The sequence below is a fragment of the Chlamydotis macqueenii genome, chromosome 13, assembly GCF_036417535.1.
Source record: "Chlamydotis macqueenii isolate bChlMac1 chromosome 13, bChlMac1.mat, whole genome shotgun sequence".
NCBI classification, from domain to species: Eukaryota; Metazoa; Chordata; class Aves; order Otidiformes; family Otididae; genus Chlamydotis; species Chlamydotis macqueenii.
This window is the reverse complement of record NC_141568.1, coordinates 21,785,251-21,806,806: the sequence shown is the minus strand read 5'-3', so window position 1 is coordinate 21,806,806 and position 21,556 is coordinate 21,785,251. Positions and strand designations below refer to the sequence as shown.

The following is a 21,556-nucleotide window of genomic DNA, read 5'->3' as shown; positions in this document are numbered from 1 at the left end:
TTAGTCAGACAAGGGCACAGAATAATGAACAATTTTTCCATCATTCTAAAAATGTGCGATGAAACTCCTTTAATTCAAATTGCTTTTTGGAGTGAAGTTTCTGAGTTGTGCCTGGTCTATCCATAGATGCGTTGCTTTTTATAGGTGGGTTGCTTTTATCTCTCTTACAGAGGAGGTGACTGTTCAATTTACTATCAAATTTATACTTCATTTAAAAATTATCTATATTGACTTTTTCAGGCAACATTTTATCCAAGTTCTTGTTATAAGGTATTAAGTCACTGAAGAATATAGCGCAAAAAGCCATAAAACCTTGTAATTTTAATTTAAAATACTTAATTTATAGTACATAGACAATAAGGAGGCTTTTTAAAATTGATACTTGATAACATTCTGGAAAAAACCTGCTTTCTTGTCGTGTAATGGACAGATTATTGCTAGAAGAGTCATGTTAAGGACATTAAGCCTAGTTTCAATCCCGTAGCACGCTGGTTATTTTACAGTTTTAGGAAAACAATTCACAAAATGTGAAATATTAGAGTGCAAAACAAATTGAAGTAATAGTATTTTTTCTAATTCAGTTTTGACAATTTGAAAATTACTGTCTTTTTCTATTGTTATGTCAAGGTGCTGAGTTAAATAATTGCAGTCATCATTTCTCCTTACTTACATTCCTTTCCTTTTTTAAACATATTGGTATGATCATCTGACCTAAGTTAAAAATTCCATTTTTATGGATGTAGAGTTCTGCAGAGTTCAACTATTTAAATTATTTGGAGGGGCAGTTGGCATCCTGTAGCCCCCTCGTTTTTTTTTTCCCTTTTGTAAAAGGGAAATTACTGTTTGCATGGTGGAGATTCTGTACAGAGTTCTACTTGAACAGAGCCATATAAATAGTTTTGAATGCTGATTTTTTTGCAAAAAGGTCTAATTTGACTGAAAAAACATGACAGTTTTTTTTTTCTTTCTCCTTGCCTTTCGTTCTCTTCTGTTTTATGTTGTACATGCTGTAACACGTTGTCTGTATCTTGATTTATTCCTGAAAATCTCTATAGAAACTAGAAGAAAAGTAAGTGTTGTTAATACCACTTTTTCTTTTTTCTTTTTTGCAGTTAAGTCAACATTGCTGCTTCATCAGAGTCCAACCACAGGTCTGTTTCCTACAAAGACATATGGGGACAACCGAAAAGCAAAAGTACATGACAGTCTGTACTGCGCTGCGTGTGCCTGGGCATTGGCCCTTGCTTACAGGTGAACAACTTCTAAACTCGCGTCTCTGCCACGTTACATTCTTTCTGTTATACAGTTGTTTTAAAATGTTTTAAAAGATAAACCTTTATCAAAAAGAGTTTTGTAAACCCGTAGGGATGGTACATGTTTCCAAACCTCAATAAAAATATTTATGTAGCTACTAGGTTAAAAAATGTCACTTTTCTTTTGGTAAGTAAACATGTTTTCATGTAATTTAATTGGTACCAATATTCTGAAACGGAGGAATTAATGCATGCTGTTAGAAGTAAAGGTTATTGTGGCAAACTGTACTCAAAGAATACTGCTCATTTTAAATGTTGCGGGAGAGTTCAGAGCAGAAGCAGGCCTGTTGCAGGTAGTAACAGTCAGGGTACTCGCCCGACACTGAATGCTGAGAAATGCATGTTTGGGAAGTGCATTTGACTGTCATCCTCCAGGGGTGCGGAGGCTGGGCAGTCTCAGTTGTTAGCTCTTCTTATTTTCTGTTTCTTCTGTTTCCACTGTTGACTCGTTAGAGAAGGAGGTTAGGAATTTGTGTGGTGTAGTATGACTTTTAAGAACTCTCAAAGAGTTACCTCCCATAATAATTTATTAATTCCCTCTCCGTTAGGACAAATAACTATGGAAATTGCTTTCTGAGATTTCGTGTTCCTTGTTTCCAACCTTGCTACCCCAGCCACTCAGGAAAACATAGACAGAAGTGATGATAACTCAAATGCAGTGTTTTTAAGAAAGAAGACGGTGTGCAAATATTGAATAATTTACTCTTTTAAGTAACCAACTTCTTGTATGGAGGTAGTGATCACACTCTTGGACAAAATTCTAGTGTATTTTGCAGAAAGGCCAGAAATAATACGAGGGGCTGCTCTTGAAGTAAAGATGATCTACTTAAAAGATAAGAAGCTTTGAGTTTCTTTTTAGTCTTTGTTTATTGCTTTTGTTTCTATGTCTCTGACACCAATCTGAAAAAAAACCCAAACAGTTATTAAAAATATTTTTTTTTTAAATGTTGTTACAAAATTATTCTTTTTTGAAAGAGAAGACTTAGACAGATCTATGTTTACTTCTGGAGATGCCATGCCTGAGATCTACTGGGTTTCAAAGGATTGAGAAATCAGGAAAAATTATAAGGAAATTAACATTTAGAATGTGTAATAGTTAATTCCATTTCTTATATTGAAATCTTTGCATCTTTCTTTAAATTCCTCTTTCTGTTATTGAAATAAAAGCATTTGAAAACAAAAACCAGAAAAAAATGAGAAGGAAGAATAAAAGGGGCAAGGATGATTGTTTTGAGTTTTTAGCAGCTCATAGAAGAGAGCATGTTATAATGTTGCCTGAGTTATTCAGTCTTTAATTTCCAATATGCAGAATCATAGAAGATGATATATGAAATTCGTTGCAGGCTGAAGAATGGGATAAGTGGCAAGATAAATAGTTTGTGTTTCTTCCAGTTATGCTCAGAACCAGGGCCCTGAACTTCCGGTGCTGCACAAAGAATTTTCTTTGATGGGCAAAGATTGATAATTGAAATTAAGTTAACGGCTAAAATCAGAAATGAGCCAAGATAGAAGACTCATGTGGAAGGCTGCGTCATCTACCACATGCAGATTACTGTGCTTGACTCATGCCAGTGCTACTGTGCGCTTTCATGAAAGCTAAATCTGTTGAGAGCATGGTAGGAAAACAAGCACTGCTGTTGTGAATAGAGGAAAGATGTTGCAACGTGAAAACTTCATAGCTTTTATGTGTGCTTCTTAGTGCTCTCTGGATTTATGATGAAGTTGAGAATGAATCCTGCTGCTTAAAAAATTCTTAACTTGCTAATTTTGCATTATCTGGTTTTATTCCTTGTGAGGTTGCTTTCCCCTCAACCTTGTAATTGAAAGCAAGCACATTCCTTGTGTCTAAGGTTGTTACTGAAATAGCATGGTTTCTGAATATGTATGATTTTTGAAGTTATCACTACATTCCTAATTTTCAGTGTAGATAGCAGAACCTCGGCGTAAACTACTAACATGTTAAGGATGGTGGAAAAGGATGTGCTTTGTTTGCAGTGTAATTATCATGGGCTTAGCTGTAATCAGATTAGTAACTGCTATGAAGTGGAGTGAGAAATAGCAATGAGCATATTATGCTGTTTTGCATATTTGTATCAGAGACATGTTGTGCATGTATGTAAGTATGTAAGAAAACATTATTTTCACCCTGAAAGGCTCAATCAGAAATTGAGAACTGGAAAAGAGAACACGTGAATGCAGTGATCAAGATTGTTTGCACACCGTACATTTCTTACAGTTAAAATAACTTGGGATTTGGCATTGCTTTTAATATACACTTAGTAATACAGTAGTTGTGAGTGGTGTTAGATTTCACACTATAAAAATACTAAGGTATCTTGAAACACATTTCGGGACATTCGGGGTAGTTAACTGTCAGACTCTTGCATGCATAGCTGTAGTTTATCAACATCATCAGGAAAGCGAGTGCTTGATTATGAATGATTGTGATTATATGATTATGATTATCTGATTATGGCAGATATTTTGTAGAGTTAACAAGAAATTGCCTTTGCGTTTTGGATGTCTCAAGAATCACAGAACAGAGACTTGCAATGCAAAATCCTCAGCAAGGATTTTTTTTTCTTTTTAAATTTTGAAATAGGAGTATTTTTTTAGTTTATATTGCAACTTACACAAACTTTTTTTTTTCTTTAAACTAAGGAAGGATGGGTAGGGCTATAAATGTGTTGATATGAGTGTGGGCACCACTAGCAACTAGTGTTAGTTAAGTACTTAATATTCCAAAGCACTAATCTGTCTTTTTTTTTTTTTTTTTTTTTTCTCCTTTACTCCCCCTAATCATTTCCAATTTGTTTTATGAGTTACCTCTCTTACCCAGGCGTATTGATGATGACAAGGGAAGGACTCATGAACTGGAGCATTCTGCTATAAAGTGCATGAGAGGAATTCTCTACTGCTACATGCGTCAGGCCGATAAGGTAAAGCACTGTAGTGTGGACATAAGCACTCGCTTAATTCTAAGGGATTAATTAAACTGTGAAAACTAACTTCTAAGAGCAGATAATATTCAAAAGGGGAATGCAGTATTACTGTGTGGCCCAGCTAAGAATAGCCGCTTCGTTGTTGTCAGGTTGCAGCATTGTTTCAGGGTATAGAAGACACGAGCATTCTGTGAAGTAAACTGCAGGGCGTACTTGAAACTTCTGTGGATGCCTTTTGCAGTTATTTATCCCCTTTAAACATTAGACCATTAGTAACTGGAGGTTTTTTAGTCTCTTTTTAATGTTACATGGAAAGATATAGAATTTCTTTTAGCTAAGGCTGGAGAGTTTTCTTTGTGCTGTTAACTTGATTACTGTGTTTGCAGTTGTTCTCCTTATCTAGGTGACAGTTTTGATTATTTTGCTTGGTTTCTTAAGCAGCCACCTTCCTGTATCCTTTGATCTAATGATGTAAGTTCAGAAGGGCAGCAACCCCAAATGAATCAGGAAACAGAGTACTTTACTTATGTTATAATACAGTTGATTTATTCAGCCTGTAATCCCCTTGTGAGTAAGGCTTCTTATCAAAATTTAGATGTGGTAAATTAACTTTTGCATGGTGGTTGGCAGTAATTCTACAGGTAGTTAAATATCTATGTTCCATATGATTATTTCATGTCACTGATTTTTAACCATACTATTAAAAATAATTTTCATGTAACCACATAGCTTCCATCACTTCTAAGCACACAAACTGAAATGTAAAGTCTGTACGGATGTGATATCAGTAGTAATAATAAGCAAATGGGGTATATTGCCAGTTGTATTTATGCCAACGTGACATTTTTTCTCTATTTTCTTAGTCTGTTTCTTCTTAGCCTGTCTCATATCTTTAAATAATCTTGACCTAAATTGATTTGAGCTATAGTTTTTCTCTTTGACATGCAGTAGTTTGTTTTGAGAATGATGAGATATGAATAATAAGCATTAAATTAACACAGATGTCACATTGCTGACATACTGGTTGTCAGTTTCTGCCTTGATTACTAGAAGTGCTTCTCTCTTCCTACAGTGTAGTAACAAATAGTCTCTGGTACCTTACAGACGTAGGTCAAACTGGACTTTTTTTCTGAGAGACTCTCTATGTGCTGGTCTCATGTAGAAAGAAGATATTTTTTTGATAATATGAATTATGTATGCCCAAGGTGTGACTTAAGTAGGTGATGCTGCTCGTGACAAAAATTGCACATGTTGTATTCTATTGCTAACGAACATAGGAATTATGACCTAAGATGTATTGAATGTGTTTATGGACTAGACATCACAGCTCCACAAAGGTATTCCCTTTCTTGCTTCTGGGGCACATGCTATATGCTACGTATGTTTTGTTGGTGGAGAAGAATATACCATGATGGTAAGATCGGTGTTGAAAATGTTGTGAAATGTGGGCCAGGTACTGGTGGTTAGAAAATTTGAAAACTGTGTGTTGGAGAACATAGCATGACTTGATAAATTATGAAGAAGGATCTTTTTTTTGTTACGTTCATTCTTTTCTTTGTGAAAAGAATGCCCTATTGGCAGCTCTCTGACAGTCCAGATTGTCTGCTACCTTACAAAACCATTTCAGAAAACGTTGTATTTTGCAACGAAAAAGGAATCAAAACTAGTTACTGTAGTTCTTATGTCACTCCTTTGTTGTTAAGTTCTTGTATTAGTAATTAATCTTATTTAATTCCATCTCCATCGTAAGAGATTCTGTGTCATAGAAGCTCATTGTGAGGTCCAATGATAGTGTCCATTAATAAAAAAAACCATTTTTATCTGGGGTACTATTCTTCCTATCTATGGTCTTTATGTTTTCTTTTTAAGCTATCAGTTTTGCCTTCCAGTATCTGTAAACATTTCACTGTACCTCTGAATGTTACAAACTGTGCTCCTCAAAAGAAATCCTTGTTTTCCCATGTACCCTTTTATACTATATATTCTTAGTTCTTGTAGCTTTTAAGGTGTTACGTGATCTAGAGATGGTTATTTCTGAATACTTTTGTAGTCTATAACCCAGAAGGCTTTTAAATTATTATTAATAACAATAAAAATTATTATTTGTTTTAAAACCTTTGTTCCATTGATGAATGGTACCAGAATAGTTATTAAATTTCATGGATCACGATTCATAAAAACTATTAAAACTGTTGTTCCTAATGTAAGGTTTGGGCTCTTGCACTGCAGTAAAAGCCTTAAACTAGGAACGGTGAGGGAGAGAGGATGTGCTCAACAATCAGGTGAGGAAGTGGTGGCTGGGGTAGGCAAGCAGCGGGCCTGGGATGATGGCGCGTAGCATTAACTGAAGTGCAATTGTCCCAGGCATATGTGTGGAAATAAGGGGAGACGGCCTTATGGAGGAGAAAGCTTTCGAACCCTTTCTGGGCAATCGACGGGCTTGGGTGCCTCTCGGAAATGCCCGTACACTAATGCATGGGCACAGAGAACAAAAAGGAGGAATTGGAAGTGTACGTGCAGCTCCAGGGCTGTGGTCTTGTGGGATCACAGAGGCGTGGCAGGATGGCTCAGGCGACTGGAACACACTGGTGGGCGGGCAGGGGCTCTTCAGGACAGGCCAGGAGGGTGGGTAGGGGAGATGCCCCTTATGTCAGAGAGCAGCTGGGATTCGTGGTGCTCTGCTAGGGGAAGGAGGCGCTAGGCTCTCATGGTGGCTGAGAGCTTATGGGTCAGGACTGCATATGTGCATTGCAGATCTGTGAATTCAAGGTAGGCGTGGTATGCTTTGACATGCTTTCTGCTAAGATTTCAGCAGAAAATATTTCTGCTCTTCAAGTATATGTATACTTTATGTATGTATCAAATAGTTTTTGCTAAGTTTCGGGAATTGTTTACAAGTTTTACATAGTGGTCATATCAAGAAATTTTGAGACACCTGAGTTCTGTAGTGAATTTGTGGTTGCCAAACATACTGAAATTATTGACTTTGATTTTATGTTTTGCCTTTAATTCACCTTTAGGTTCAGCAATTTAAGCAAGACCCCAAACCATCTGAATGTCTTCATTCTGTTTTCAGTGCACACACTGGAGATGAGGTCTTCTCCCATAATGAATATGGTCACCTTCAGGTAAAATATGCATATGTGTAAATGAAAGTTTGGATTATTTTAAATGATGTTATTGTTGTCTTCATTCTTTCATGATGCAGCTGTCTGTTTGTTTAGATTTGTTAGATGTGTTATACTTGATAAAATTGAGATTCCTTCTGCATCTCCTTCTCCATCTGAAAAAGATGAATGTAACTCAGTGGTACGTTTTGGTCAGAAGGTACTGAAATAATTGTGGGGTATGTGGAGGTAGGTGGTTGGTTGTTTATGAAGTTGCTTCTTTGTGAGGCCAAGAGATGGCTGTCAGTAATCCTGGCAAAAAGTGTTGAAGTAGTCAGTAAAGTGGAAGATGTAGTGTAAAATTACATTGACTATTATACTTTTTATTAACATTCCCATGATTTTCTGTAAGTCTGAGCAGTTTTCATTCATAGTAAAGATTTAATGTACACTGTCAACAACTTTGGTTACAAATTGTTCACTGTTTTGTGTAGTCGTTCCTACTTAGTTTCGTTGCATAATTGATTGTTTTACTGTCCTGCATTTTCCCAAGTGTTTACTCTTTTTTTAAATTCTCTTTACCTTCAGACCCTTTTTTGCATTTATGACCTTGTTCTTTTGAATTCCATAACTCTGCATACTCTTTTTAGTTCAGAAATTGCTAGTGCAATTAATTATTCAGAAGTGTCAGTAGGTTGATAATTATTTAATTTCGTAGTGACAACATCACTTAAATAGTTTGTACAGTAAACATGTTGGACTCAGGAAATGTATGTTCTGAGAAAAAAAAATTGTGGAGTCTTCCTGAGTTAGCATTTTGGAGTTCTGTGTGAAGCTTCCTGAACATGCACATCTTTTATCTGCAAGAGGAGACAATAATTCTGGGACCAGGAGAGCACTGTATGATAGTTTCAAGTCTGGTTTTTGTGGCAACTCAACCCTTCCCATAAACATGAATGCACATTCCCTTCTGTCATCAGGAAATCTCAGAAAATAGAGGGTTTTCAGCTCTGTGGAGACAACAGAAAACAGAGTAACTGCGGTGGTTCTGTTGGGAAGAATGGGATATATTACGTGGGTGGTCTTCTCTTACTTGGTGCTTTTCAGATTATATTAAGAAAATGCAGTTAATGGTCTTCAAATATTTTGGATTTTTTTTTAATTTGGACCTTATTCTTAATCTGCTATGTATGTTTCAGATAAGAATCCAATTTTTAGTTCTAGATGGTTTCTCTAAATTTCATATATTGAGATTGTGCTTTTATAGCTTATTGAAGCAAGTCATTGTGATAAACTTACTTTCTCTATTGAAGTTGTACAAATTCTCAATTGTACTATAATTCTGTGTAACAAAAGCAGTTTTCTTTGATTCATTAATTGACATGATGCTCATCTGTAGAGCTGCTGAAAGTAATTACTGTTAATAATAATGCTGTGTACAGCTGTTTAAGTGGGCTGTGTACAATGTTACTTGCATTCTTGGTGCTCTGCTTGCTAATAAATTGTCATCTGTGTAGACATGAAACAGCTTGTGAATAAAGCGATTGCGTACGAGTCAAAGCAGCATGCCTAAGCAAAACCATTTCAATATAATAGATTCAAATAATTTTAAAAAATGATACTGCAGCAGAAGTTGTGGAGGGCAATGCTTGCTTGTGGCATTTCTGCCTATTGATTGTTTCCACATCTTTACGTCTAGGATATTGGTAGGTTAGCAAAATATTTTTGAAGAACCAAAACTAGGTTATAGTGGGACCATCTTTGTTTGTCAGTAATATCACATTTAGTTTGTTCATGTTTATTGGAGCCAAATAAACATAAAGTTCATTATAGTTTCCTTTCTGTCTTTAATTACTTCAGATAAATGCTGTGTCGTTATTTCTCCTCTACTTGGTTGAGATGATCTCTTCGGGGCTGCAGATTGTCTACAACACAGATGAGGTACAAATTGATTTTCAATGTTAAAATGCGTGGTTAATAAGTGGGGGGTTTTTTTTCTTGGTTTTATTTAATTACCAACTGTAAAGTAATTGTTCTGGAAATACACTGCAAATATTCTCCACTTTAATGTAAGTCAGAAAAGATAAATGGAATGAATTGATAGTGAAATAAATTAGTAGCTAATAAAGTGTTAGATATGCAAAGAGTGAATGTGATATGACATTGAAAACTTTCATAGTTCCCTACTATTTCTGAAAGGTACAAGGTCAGGAATGGAAAGGTCTATTAGGGCAGTTAACTTCTAGTTATGTTGTTCTCACTTTTCACCTTATTTCAAACTGTCAGTCAGTGCATGCTGTCCAGCTGAGTTTCAATATAATAAATAATTGTGTTGATTTTCTGCAAAGTTGAACAACTTTCTTCGAATACATATTGAACCTGTTGGTATTAGGAAGTTTTGCTGTATCTTTAATTGAAAATAAAACCTTTTTGTATCGTGGAAAGAGATGTTTGTAAGATTGTTAACTGTTCCTTAAATAAGATAATAATAATCACCATGGCCTTGACTTGAGGACACACCGTGTTAGGACAGCCTGCTGTCCTGCTCTAAAATGAAGTTATGTTTTGAGATAGGAATGCAAAGCACAGATATTTCCTCCCTCCCCCTCACCCCATTTCCTTAATCCGTATTTGTTTAAATTGACTCTGATCTGTTTAAGAGTCACTGCTGCATTGCCTTAAAAAGCTTAAATGCACTTACAGTACTACCATTTTTTTAAGAAATGAGATTTTCCCAGTAATAGTGTATTTGCATTACATTTTTAAAATGTGCATCGTCATTAATGTTTTTTTCTTTAGATAATGAGAAAACAAAGTGATGAAACTTGTCTCCTTTCTTGCTTAGTTATATCATATGGTAGATCTATATTATTTTCTCTGAATTGCCTTTATGTCTGTAAGAAGGCAAATATATGTAATTATGTATTTACTTAGCTTGACTTATGATTTATATTGTCCTCCAGATGTTTGCATTTAATTACAGAATCTGCAGAAAAACTGCATGTGTATAGACTCCCCAGTCAGCGGATGTTCTCCACTTCAATGTCAGGCTGTACTTTTCATTGCAACCATTCCCTAGAAATCTGTGCACTCTGGAGAGTTACACTAAGGTTATCTTACCACAGACCTGTACATTCTATTGGTCTCTGTATAGCTTCAACAAATGACTGTGTTCTCAGATCTTACTAATGCCACGTAGTTATAGTATTTCCAAGTTTTCCTGTGTGTCTAGATAATACTCAGCTCAGTGGCATGGCGCACTGTGAATGCGGCAATCTGCTACCCAAACATCGAGTTGGTAATTTCTCTCCAATGACATCGTTGCATGGTGTATTTAGTCTCTTTCCTTTCATAGAGAGAGGGTTTAGAACCAGTGCTATCAGAGTGGAAGGTGCTGGCAGATGATTGATATTTGGCAAGCTGTCTGCATGAATATGTTTGTACACAGAACTCTTGGCTTAGGAGGCAGTCATTGTGTAGGGGGCTGCTTGATGTCAGGCATGGCAGCTGTCAATGCGTTACTCTCTAGTGGCATCTGTTTGCAGTTGAAAAATTAATTTAATCGCATCTTTGCATCTCTTACAAAGAGAACAGTATATGATTGTGCAAGTGAATGAATTTGAGAGCCGTTATCTACACATGAAACAGAGTGACACTAGTATATGCAGTAGTCCATACGGCATGTGTATTCTTTATTACACCTTGCTCTCCACATGCTTGACTTCTGGATAAATGAGCTTAATACACACAGTCCATATTTCTGTAAGTGCTTTAGCATTGACCTGGTTATAGCATTTACATGCCCATAATATGAATTACTGCTCTCTGAAGATTTTTGTTTTGCAACTAGTTATCTGCTGCCTCTTTTCTGTAAATCTGTTATTTGGAAACCCTTAGTTAATCTCATAAGATATCTGTTGTTGGCTTTTCTTGTGTTCTGAACATCATCGCTGGTAGGAAGCCATCAATAAGGTTATGTATTTCTATGTGGTGCTCTTTGCTTCTTCATTTAGATAATGCATCTGAATTTCAGTTAACTCTTACTCACTGGATGTTCTAGCTTCATGCAGAGAAGCTTCATTTCAATACAACCAAATGCTAAATTACAGGGATGAATAATGTAGGGCACATCTAAAGAGTAGGACAGCCTGTTTCCTTTAAAGTACTAGCTATTAAAAGATTTAGTGTACAGATAATTGTAGAGAGCACACCATAGTGAAATTTCAACAGACATATAATATACAGAGTGACAAGTACGTATAGAATTTCATACACTGCTGGTGGACTGGTATTAGCATAATGGATGTATCTGAAATAGTAACTTTTTTAAGACTTAAAGAAAAATGAAGAGAAAAAGACAAAACAGAGGTATGCAGGTAAATTAAAATGGAAGTAAATACCTTTCAGTAAAAGATCTGGTTTTTGTCTCATAGCTCATTGATAGAAAGGTCGATCCTCCTCTGTAGTTCCCCAATATAGTTGTGTTTATAGCCATAGCAATATTCTCTTATCCCATAGAATCCCCCAGAATATTTGGATGGCAGGGGATGAAATCTCTGCTTTGGTGGATGAACCAGTGTAAATATTGTGTTTGTGGTTACATTTCCTCTAAGTTCCAATCTATGGGCTCTGTGAAGGGAACTGTAAAATTTATCATCAATTTAACTTTTCTACAATCGAGCAAATCCAAATATCTCTTTCAACAGTGTGAGGAAAAAGTATCTGCTTAAATAAGTCCCCAGCTGTAGTTAAATACCCTGAAAATACCTTAAATACTTTAAAATACCCTTAAATACTTTAGTATTCAGTTGAAACGTTGATTCAAGAGAAGATTTTAATTATAATAAATTGGTTCAGAGTTTTATTTGTGTTTATACAGGAGTGTGTTTGAATCTGCATAAGTATGTGTTATCTGGAGCTAATATGATAAAACTTTGGCATATCAGTTCTCTTCAAATGAATTAAGAAGCAGCACTAAGATTTCTGTGTCCTAATCTTGAATTTCTTTTGCTCTCTGATGGTGTTTTTACGGCAAATCTTTTTAAAAAGACAAAATACCACCTTCTTGGAGCTCTTTAAAAATGTGTCTTAAATATGAAATAATTTTTATCCCTGACTTTGTAGGAGCTTTTGCATAAATCACATGATCACCTAGTTTGGGACAGCTCTTAATATTTGGTGATTAAAACCTCGTTTTAAAGAGAATATCTGATCTTGGGAACATTGTTCTGTGGAAGAAAAAAAAAAGGATGGAAGGCATAATTGTGATGTCTGAGGAAAAACTATTTTTTCTTTTTGAAAAAATGAACGGAAGAAAATATGCTTCATTTTCCTTCAGTCACTTTTCTTTGTTTCTTTCTTTCTTTGTTTCTTTCTTTCTTTCTTTCCTATAGGTGTCATTCATTCAGAATCTTGTGTTTTGCGTGGAAAGAGCCTATCGTGTACCAGATTTTGGTGTCTGGGAAAGAGGAAGTAAATACAACAATGGTAGCCCAGAGCTACATTCAAGGTAGGTGAGCAAATGGAGTTCTTTCAGTCAAAGCAAGTAAATGTGATATGAATAAAAATAATTAATGGGGTAAGTTAAAAATAAGAATGCATTAAAATACTGTTTCAACTAAATTAAGGTTCTCTAAAGACCAAGAGTAGTATTTTGGGAAAATGTGAAGCATAATTTCATGATCATATGCATGCTGCAATAACCACATAGATGCATAGCTATTTGAATATTCAAATTTCAATAATTATGTGCAGCTGCTTGCATATAATTCTGAAAATAGTGTTCAGAACAGTTCAGACGCTTGAGACGTGCAGTAGATTGGATTCACAAAAATCTTCAGGAATATCCTGATTTAAGAAGATGTTGAATCATGAGTCTGGGTTTTCTCATCTCCAGCATGCTGGGAGGAAGATGCTGGACACTGTGGAGAATAGTCTAGTGCAGAAGTTCTTTTCCAGGTTCCTCAGATGCTACAAGTAACTGGGCATTTTGACCCCTGTCCCGTGGGACAGTTAGGAATGTTCTTAACATTTTAATATTGGGATGGTCTAGTTCACTTCAGTGGTCTTGAAGGATCAAATCTGTTATCTGACAACTTGCTTTTTCTAGCGGCACTATTGTTTTCTTCCTGACTTTTTTTCTGAGGTTTTATTAATAATAAAAGTGGCTATAGCTTGGATATCTTAGAATTTTTAAATATAATTGATCATCATAGTTATCATGGACTTGCAAATAATATGCATGAGTTTCTTCCAGTCTTTGATGTTGCCAAATGAATCTGTGTTCTCATTTCAGAATGAAATATTTTTTCTTTGTTCACGTACAGGCGTGTGATATAGATATAATTACATTTCATTGCAGCAAAATGCTTAATTTAGCTATGGTTCTTTTTGGGGCTTTTGTAGAGCTTTAGTACCAATATGAGAACTGAAAACTCCAAGTTGTTATCATATAATCTGCTTTATTAGTTTGTTGGGTTTTTTCTTCCTCCTATTTCTGTAAAATTGTCAAATGCCAGACTACGTGAGTGTTCACTTAGAGAATCCTGTACTCCCTTCTGCATCTCACCTTGTACAAATTTGCAAAAGGGACACTGAAACTCCTGTGTCTCCTGTTGTTTGCAGCGTTCTGGTTACTCAGTATGTGAATTACCTCCAGGGAATGCTGAACATCTTTTAACCAGATGGAAATGAGCATGTTGTCTTGTTTTAATCTAGATTGATGTTTATAGGTTGGTTTTTCTAAGAGGATGTTTTGTGAGATGGACTGAGCTAATCTAACAGATCATTTTGCTGGCACAAAAGGAAGCGCAAAGCTTCGTCTTAAGAAGTAGACTTTGGTCATCAGAAACAGATATTGCCTCTATTAATCTTTCCTTGTGTCCATGTTAATATTCTGCTTCACTGCAGAAAGCCGGCAGACGATTTCCCTTGTTCTGATAAATCAGAAAGAATGGAAGAGGAGCATGCCTCAAAGGATATATTTAGATAGTACTGAGGAAAGCCCTGGGTACACTAAAATGTTCTCTAGACTTCGTTATGCTGCTGTTGTAGTCTGTCTACTCAAGAGAGCTCTAAAAACAAATTTTAAAAAACTCAAGAAGTTATTATAACTAGTCAGGGCTAGTCACAAATGATGTGTGTCTGTCCTCAGTGATTATGGACTCCAAACCAGTCACTTAAGTTTCAGTATTCGTACTCTTGGCACTTAAAACTCATGCTGGAAGTCGACATAGAGTGCATTCAGAATGAGAAGTTAGTTCTTGTCCTTTGTTGAAAGAGGCTTTCTTTTTAAAGAAGATATTATATAATATGCATTCCATGAATAATAACTGCAAATTATGTCCTGTGTTAGAAGATGCAGATCTTTTACGTCTTTACAGTGTCTTGGTATTCTGTCTTAGTGCAGTTCAAAAACACTTCTAATAAGTGTTAAATAGCGAAACACTCTGTGAACCAGGTCTTCCTTGATGTGTGCAAATTGATGTATTTTACTGGTTCAAAGGCAAGATTTGTAACAGCTTTTATTATAGTGTGATCCCTTTCCCATACAGCTGAACTTCTGAAAAATTAATTTGTCCTGTAACCATTTGATCAAGCTGTTCCCCAGGCATCTGCCGAGTACCTCTGCAAAATGTCTTTGACATCTCCCATATGTACTGTGAGAATAATGAAGTTGCCAAAGTGCAGTATCTTAATCATGTTCCAAACCTAAGACTGTAGAGCCTTGATCTTACTCTTCTCTGTAGTGTCGGTATTATATTGCTATAGTGCTGTCCTTGCTTGTTCTATTTTGTTTTGTCTAGTTATTAAATTATTATTATTGTTATGGGATTGGTTTTTGGTTTGTTTGTTGGTTGGTTTTGGTGGTGGTTTTTTTTTTTTAACATCCCTTGTGGTTTTTGATGTTGCAGTTGAACTGCACGGCTCTTGGATGGAGCCAAGAAACTGTGAATGGAGGATTAAGGATGTATATGCTTTAAGGTGTGTTTTGATTAGCAGTTGCTAAGAATACTCAAATTTTAGTGTTTGTCCTCGGTATTTTACTGAGAGGGTATAGTTTACTTGACTAAGTCCTGGTTATTGTATCTGGCTTCAAGTGAGATTTCAGGCTGAGCTAGATGGGTTCCCCGTGTCCCTTCCAACCAATGGCTTTATAATCCTGTGAAATTTTTAGAGGAATATTTAAATAAGGTTTGGGTTAGGCCTTGTTTTGGGGCCATCTCCAAACTTTTTCTCTAGGAATAGAGTCCAGCATGTTAACACAGCATGTTCATAGTGGGTTTCTCAGTGGAGTAAGGAACATATTTATTGAAATAAATTTTTCTACCTTTAATTCGTACTATTAAAATAGTCCATTTTTTTCCATTATAAAATTGTAGAGTATGAAGAATGTATTTTCTGTAGAAAGACATGAGCATAATGTTTATTATAGTGCCTCTTCTCTAATTTGCTCAACAGGAAGGTGTTAATCAGTAGGAGTGAAACAAGTGTCTGAAGTGTGATCATAGTTCAGAAGTGTGTTGTGTGTGTCATGTTCAGTCTTTCGAAGACATATTTGATACTACAGCCATTCTCAGACTATTTTTTTCTTTTTTAAGTAACTTCCTTCTGTCAGTTACCCATGAAACTTCTAGTAATAGAAGTAGTACTTGTGTGTACGGTGAAGGGAACGCTTGATATACTATTGTAGTGTGAAGAAATCCTACATGATGGGGGAAAGTAAGCAGTATTTTAATTCTGAGATGTATGTATTGTCATTTCAGTAGTATTTGTGAGAGTATTGAAGTCTCCAGGGGCTTTGAATAACTAAAGGTAGAAAAATACCGATCAATTAAAGTATTATTTTTATTGTAATGACTGCGTATGTAAAATAGAAATGATTTCAAGGAAGGAATCCATATTTGTCTTCACTTTTTTTCTCAAGCAATATCATCCTGTTTTGTAGACAGAGTGAGTGGTTTTACATCCTCTGAATACCAGTGGTTGCTGCTGGTGAATGACTATTACTGCTTTACCTTAACGTCAGTAACTTTTTCCCCCACTCTGTAAATATCTGACTGTTGGTATTAGAAGTGTTATTTGGAAGGGAAAAGTAAAATAGGAGATTTTAACATGTGATACAGATTTCATTGTGTGGGATTTCTCTGACTTTCCTTTTCTATGTATGCAGTTTGAGAATAATACTGAACTCCTATGAAAAGTTCTATTCTGACTCACCATGCCAATTTGTTTGATCAATTGCTAAGTGATAATTACAACAGAGCAATTGTTAGAACAATTACATTTTTGTTTAGGTATTTGAAACAAAGCCAGAAAAATAATTATATTCACAGCACTTCTGAGTTCAGTTTATTCGTTCATCACGTTCTCCAGTACCAAAAGCTTTCCTCAGCAGAAGACACCAAACTGAGGGATTTCACCACCATTTGGTGGCAGCTGCTCAGAGCAGAGCTTAGTTAAGCTAATCATCTTTCTCTTGTTGAACCAATTAGAATGAAATCCCATGAATACTACTTCTGGCAATGTTTCAGAAAGAAAGATGGAGGTTTATAAACCTGTTGGTAATAGTTGAAAAGAATTACAGAGTCTGAAATCAGTGTCTAAAGTACTTCTAATACTAAAGCCAACCTAAGTAAAACTATACTTAAAGTAAACAAATTATATAGCTCTGCACTGATTGTTTTTTCATTATTTTCAATATTTTCTAGATAATCATCATCAGCTCCCCATCTTTAAAATATGGATTAGTTAGTAAACATTTGAAATTTGATACTTTACATGAATAAATAATACAAATCAGTTTATTTACAGTAAGGTAAAAAGTTTGCTCTGATCCCAAAATGCCCCATAGAGTATAGGAGAATTAAGGTTAAAGCACATTCCCTGTTTGCAGTTTTCTGACAATTTGGTTGCTATAATTTTTGGGGGCCAGATAGTGCAGTTGTTTGTCAATACTATCACAACTCCCCTTACACAGGAGTTGAGGATTATTAGTTATTATTTTCTGAATGTTTTTTCTGACTCAGTGTTGCTTCATTAATTATTTTATAAACAAATTATCTAGGACTGAGTTGTCTAGAAAGTACATATTCCTAACTATTGTTAATTTTACTATTTTCTTGCAAGTGGAGTGTAGCCCACAGACTCTTAGAGATGCTTTAATTTTTCGCAATGACTGTCCCTGTACCAGGGTTGTTCTTGTGTTATCTCGGCACATGGATCCTCTGACAATTTCCCCCCCCCCCCTCATTCCTCGTTTGGCAGTACTGTGTAATTTTTATTCCAAGTGAAAGATGGCAAGAAGAAGGAAAATGCAATTGGCTGAGTGGATAATCAGTTTTAGAGAAAAAAGGATATAAACTTTAAATTCCTTTTTTGTCTTTTTATTTCAAGGAATTACTATACCAATAAATAAACTTAAATTTGTGTATTCAGTTTTCCCTGGACTTTTCCTAGTTCTTAAAACTTCAGACTTTTCAAGCACCTATATATGGCAGTGTTTTATGGTTAAAGTTTACAGGAGTTCTTTGGTTAGTTGTTTGGTTTGGTCTGGTTTGGTTTTTGTGTGTGTGTGTGTGTGTGTCCAGTTTGTTTTTGTTTTTCTCGGAATTTGTGTATTGAGGAAACGGGGTAGCTGCACCTGAGTGGTTGTTAGCTGAGGACAGTGTCAACAGCTTCCTGGCCCATTGGAGGGAAAGGCTTTATGGAACGATGAACCTTTCCTTTCTTCTTTCCACTGATTTTTGTCTTGCTGAGGTTGGAGGCTTTCTGTTGATCTATGTCCTCATACTTTGTTCTGTCACTTTTGTTTACCCTTATGGCCTTTTTTTAACTCTGAAGCTTTTGTTGTGTCAGCCTGATTCATTCTGCTTTTTCCCTTTTCAATCTTTTGCTGTATATCTTCAGGTTTGCTAACTTCTGCAGATAACAAGGTAGACATCTGTACTTCCCTGTTACTCACCTGTCTTCCTGTTCTATTGTCTCACTTATTGTTGTTATTTGAGTAAAAATACTTCAAATTAGCTGTAAGGTACTTGGAAAGCAGAGCTCCTGTCTGAAGGAATGGGCAGTTAGGGGAAAGGTGCATCTGGATTCTGGAGGAGCTTCAGAACCGGGACAGGCATTTAAAGGTGGCGCACGGGGCGTGTCAGCAAAGTCAGTAAGTTGCTGTTGTAGTTTATAGAGAAATAAGCAGAGACAGGCAAAGACACATTGGCGAGAGGCACTATAGTTAAGTGAAGAGAAAGACATAATGACTAAAGTTGGAAGAATTACACTAGGCTTTATTTTGCTGGATGTTCTGAATCTGTTTTACTGGATCACCTAAGAGAAAGTAAAAGGATTTTATTTTATTAGCTAGACCTCTGTAGTGTTTCTAGTTCCTGTGCTTCTGTGTCACCGCATAGGAAGCCATCCGAAGTCCCTGCCCTACCCTGAGTGCTTGTGTTGGACAGCAGAACTGTCAGAAATCTGGAAGTGTTACGTATTGCACTGTTACACTCCAGCGCTGTTGGAAACTGGTTCCTTAGTATTTTACTTCTTGATGCCTTGTGGCCTTAACACCTAGGATTTTGGAATCAATGGGCAAAATTTACCATGTTATGTCTATGTTAATGCTTTAGCTCCTTATTGCAGTTGAATGGACATGTGTAAAGTTGGGCTATCTGTATTATGTATTCTTTAAAACAATATTTCAAAAGTCTGCTCTCTGTCTCATTTTATATAAAACTGTCAAATGCATGTAGAGTTCCATTAGCTTCTCTTGACTTTTCTTTAAAAAAACCGAAGTAACCAAAAGTGTGTATGTGCGTTGAGACGGAAGGCTTGTTCTTTTTTCTTTTTCTTTTTTTTTTTTAAATACTCACAAGCAAAGTAAAATTACCTTGCAAAAGTCTTCGTATGCGTATTTTTGTGTGTACTGTATAACTTTCATAATCAGTAATAACTTCTATTTTAGTATATAATTTGATTTAAAAATTTTATAATGATCAGTGCTTTTAGTAGATACGGTTCGTGCTTAATGCCTTTAAACATGAACTTGCTATCTTGAAAGCTTGTTGGTAGTATTTCTGGGTCTTGTTTTCTTCGTGATGGATACTAGGCATGGAGTAAGTGAAATAAAAGACGTTTCACTGTGTGGCTGACATCAGAAATCCTCCTTTTCTGAATCCAGATTCATGTCTTCCTTTAATATATGGAAAGCTAGTCAGAAACCAGTCTTTTGCAGCTTAATGCTTGAGAGCTGAGTTGAAAAATTCTGCTGAAGTAAATCCTCTGTTAATACGCTGTTAGTAAGACCTTGAAATACATAATGCCAGATGTCTAGTAGCAAGGTGAGAGCAGAAGTGCTTTTTCCAGATGGTCTCTGACATTTGAAGACACATTAAAATGCTGAAAAGTGTTTTTCAAAAACAAAACAACACACACTGAACACCCCCAAATTTGCTGTGTCATCATTTTATTAACATAAAGGTTAAGCACAAAATTCAAATCAAGAAAAGATTATAGCTCTGAAAGCTGTCAAACATGTTAAAATTTAGTCTGGGCTTGAATGTATGATACCTCTGAGTTTCTGTTGTTTTGTTTTCTCCTCAGCTCCGTGGGACTGGCAAAAGCAGCTTTAGAAGCAATTAATGGTTTCAATCTCTTTGGAAACCAGGTAATGAAAATGTTTGGTTTTTCTCCTTTTTAGCAGTAATAATTTACACTGTGGATTAGAGGATATTTAGAAATACCTAGCATGCTTTGTGAGATTCCAGCTTTGAAAAAAGTTAGTTTGCCAACGAAGTGTTCCTGTTTCAGGTGCGGAATTTGTCTAATAAAATCATTAGTGCCCTTACTATCAAGAATTACCTTTTTTGTTAAAAAAAAAATAAGTCTAGAAGTATTGCAGCTTATTGTGAAAAATTACTTGGTTGAGAAAAAGGTTTTTCTCCCAGAATGGTATCTGTTGATCATAACACAATATACCTCTACCTACAAGGATTAACTTACTTCTGTCTTGTTCCTTTCTGTGGCTTTTGATCAAGGCTTTAAACAAGCTACTGGTACAGAATCCCACTGTTTTATTGGTTTTTAAATTTCAATATGTTACATAAGTGGTAAAGTGTTTTCTTTTCCCATCCTTTCACATGGCTTGGATCAATTAAGAAATAAATCTTCTTAGATTTCTTCATCTTTTCTTAGATTTTTATCTCTGACTTGTATTCCCCTTGTACTTTCATCCTTTTTTAGATGTTATACCTATAGTAGTCTATAGCTAAAATAAGGCAATACTCTTCCACATTTATGATCTAGAAAATATACAAATGGAAGGGATTGGTGTTAGTAATGAGTGGAAACGAAGGATGGGAGTACAGCTAAAAAGGCATTTGGATAGCATCAAGTGTGTGTAGGATAAAACTTGGTGAGTTTTCTCTGTAAATTGTGTGGAAGAGGATAGATTGGCCACAAAGTGGTGAGCTCAGTACACTTAAGTAAAGCCTTCCATATTGCACTGGTTTCTTGGGCTCTGTCATCTTTCTTGACTTGTAACTCATGCACCTTGCTGAAATCCCCAAACGTCTGTATTTAATACAAAGTAAACATTAATCGATGAAACATGCGTTCTCTCTTCTTAGAGTTGAATAACATTCCAAAATTAGTTTTTAAAAATGGCACATGTGTACCTGAGTAGCTTCTTTTTATACTTACAGTGTTTTTTTTCTGCAGTTAGGCAGAAATTTTAATAATTTTATATTGTGATCTTACTTGAAGTACTCTTTGTGTGTTTTTTGAGTAAAGTTTCTGTATATTCTTCCTGGCCTCAAGACAGGACTTTTATTTTTCTTTCCTCTCCTTCTGTAATACCTATGCTCTCCTTTTGTCTTGTAAGTCAGATTGTAATACTTGCCTGTTTCAAATATTTAACTGTAAGAAACCTGGTTAAATGCACTGGTTTGCCATAAAAAATAATACAAAGGAGAGAAGATGTAAATGGTAAGTGATGGGTAAGGGGAATTCTCAAGTGTTCTTCGTGTGAGCTGAGGAGTATAAGCAAGGTCAGCTGTACAGGTGTGACTGGGAGACATTCCAAACTGCATTCATTCCAGGTTCCTTTCTGTACTGCTTGATTTATTGAAACATTCTTAGTTACTTTGTGTCTCTATTTTTCTGATCCATCTGTATGCATCAGAACAATCCTATAAAATAA

At 35.7% G+C, this 21,556-nt stretch overlaps 1 protein-coding gene across 8 annotated transcripts in view; it reads left to right on the top strand.

Moving 5' to 3' along the window:
* Positions 1-21,556, top strand: part of PHKB (phosphorylase kinase regulatory subunit beta) — an 86,247-nt gene that overhangs the window by 10,412 nt on the left and 54,279 nt on the right. For 7 of the 8 annotated variants that reach the window (XM_086757786.1, XM_086757785.1, XM_086757789.1 and 4 more), the window contains 6 exons: positions 1,113-1,251; positions 4,153-4,252; positions 7,276-7,383; positions 9,223-9,303; positions 12,756-12,871; positions 19,960-20,023. In XM_086757786.1, coding sequence (XP_086613912.1) covers positions 1,113-1,251; positions 4,153-4,252; positions 7,276-7,383; positions 9,223-9,303; positions 12,756-12,871; positions 19,960-20,023 — 608 coding nt within the window. Of the gene's footprint in view, positions 1-1,112; positions 1,252-4,152; positions 4,253-7,275; positions 7,384-9,222; positions 9,304-12,755; positions 12,872-15,275; positions 15,346-19,959; positions 20,024-21,556 lie in introns of those variants that run through there. The other variant, XM_086757792.1, reaches the window with a different exon arrangement.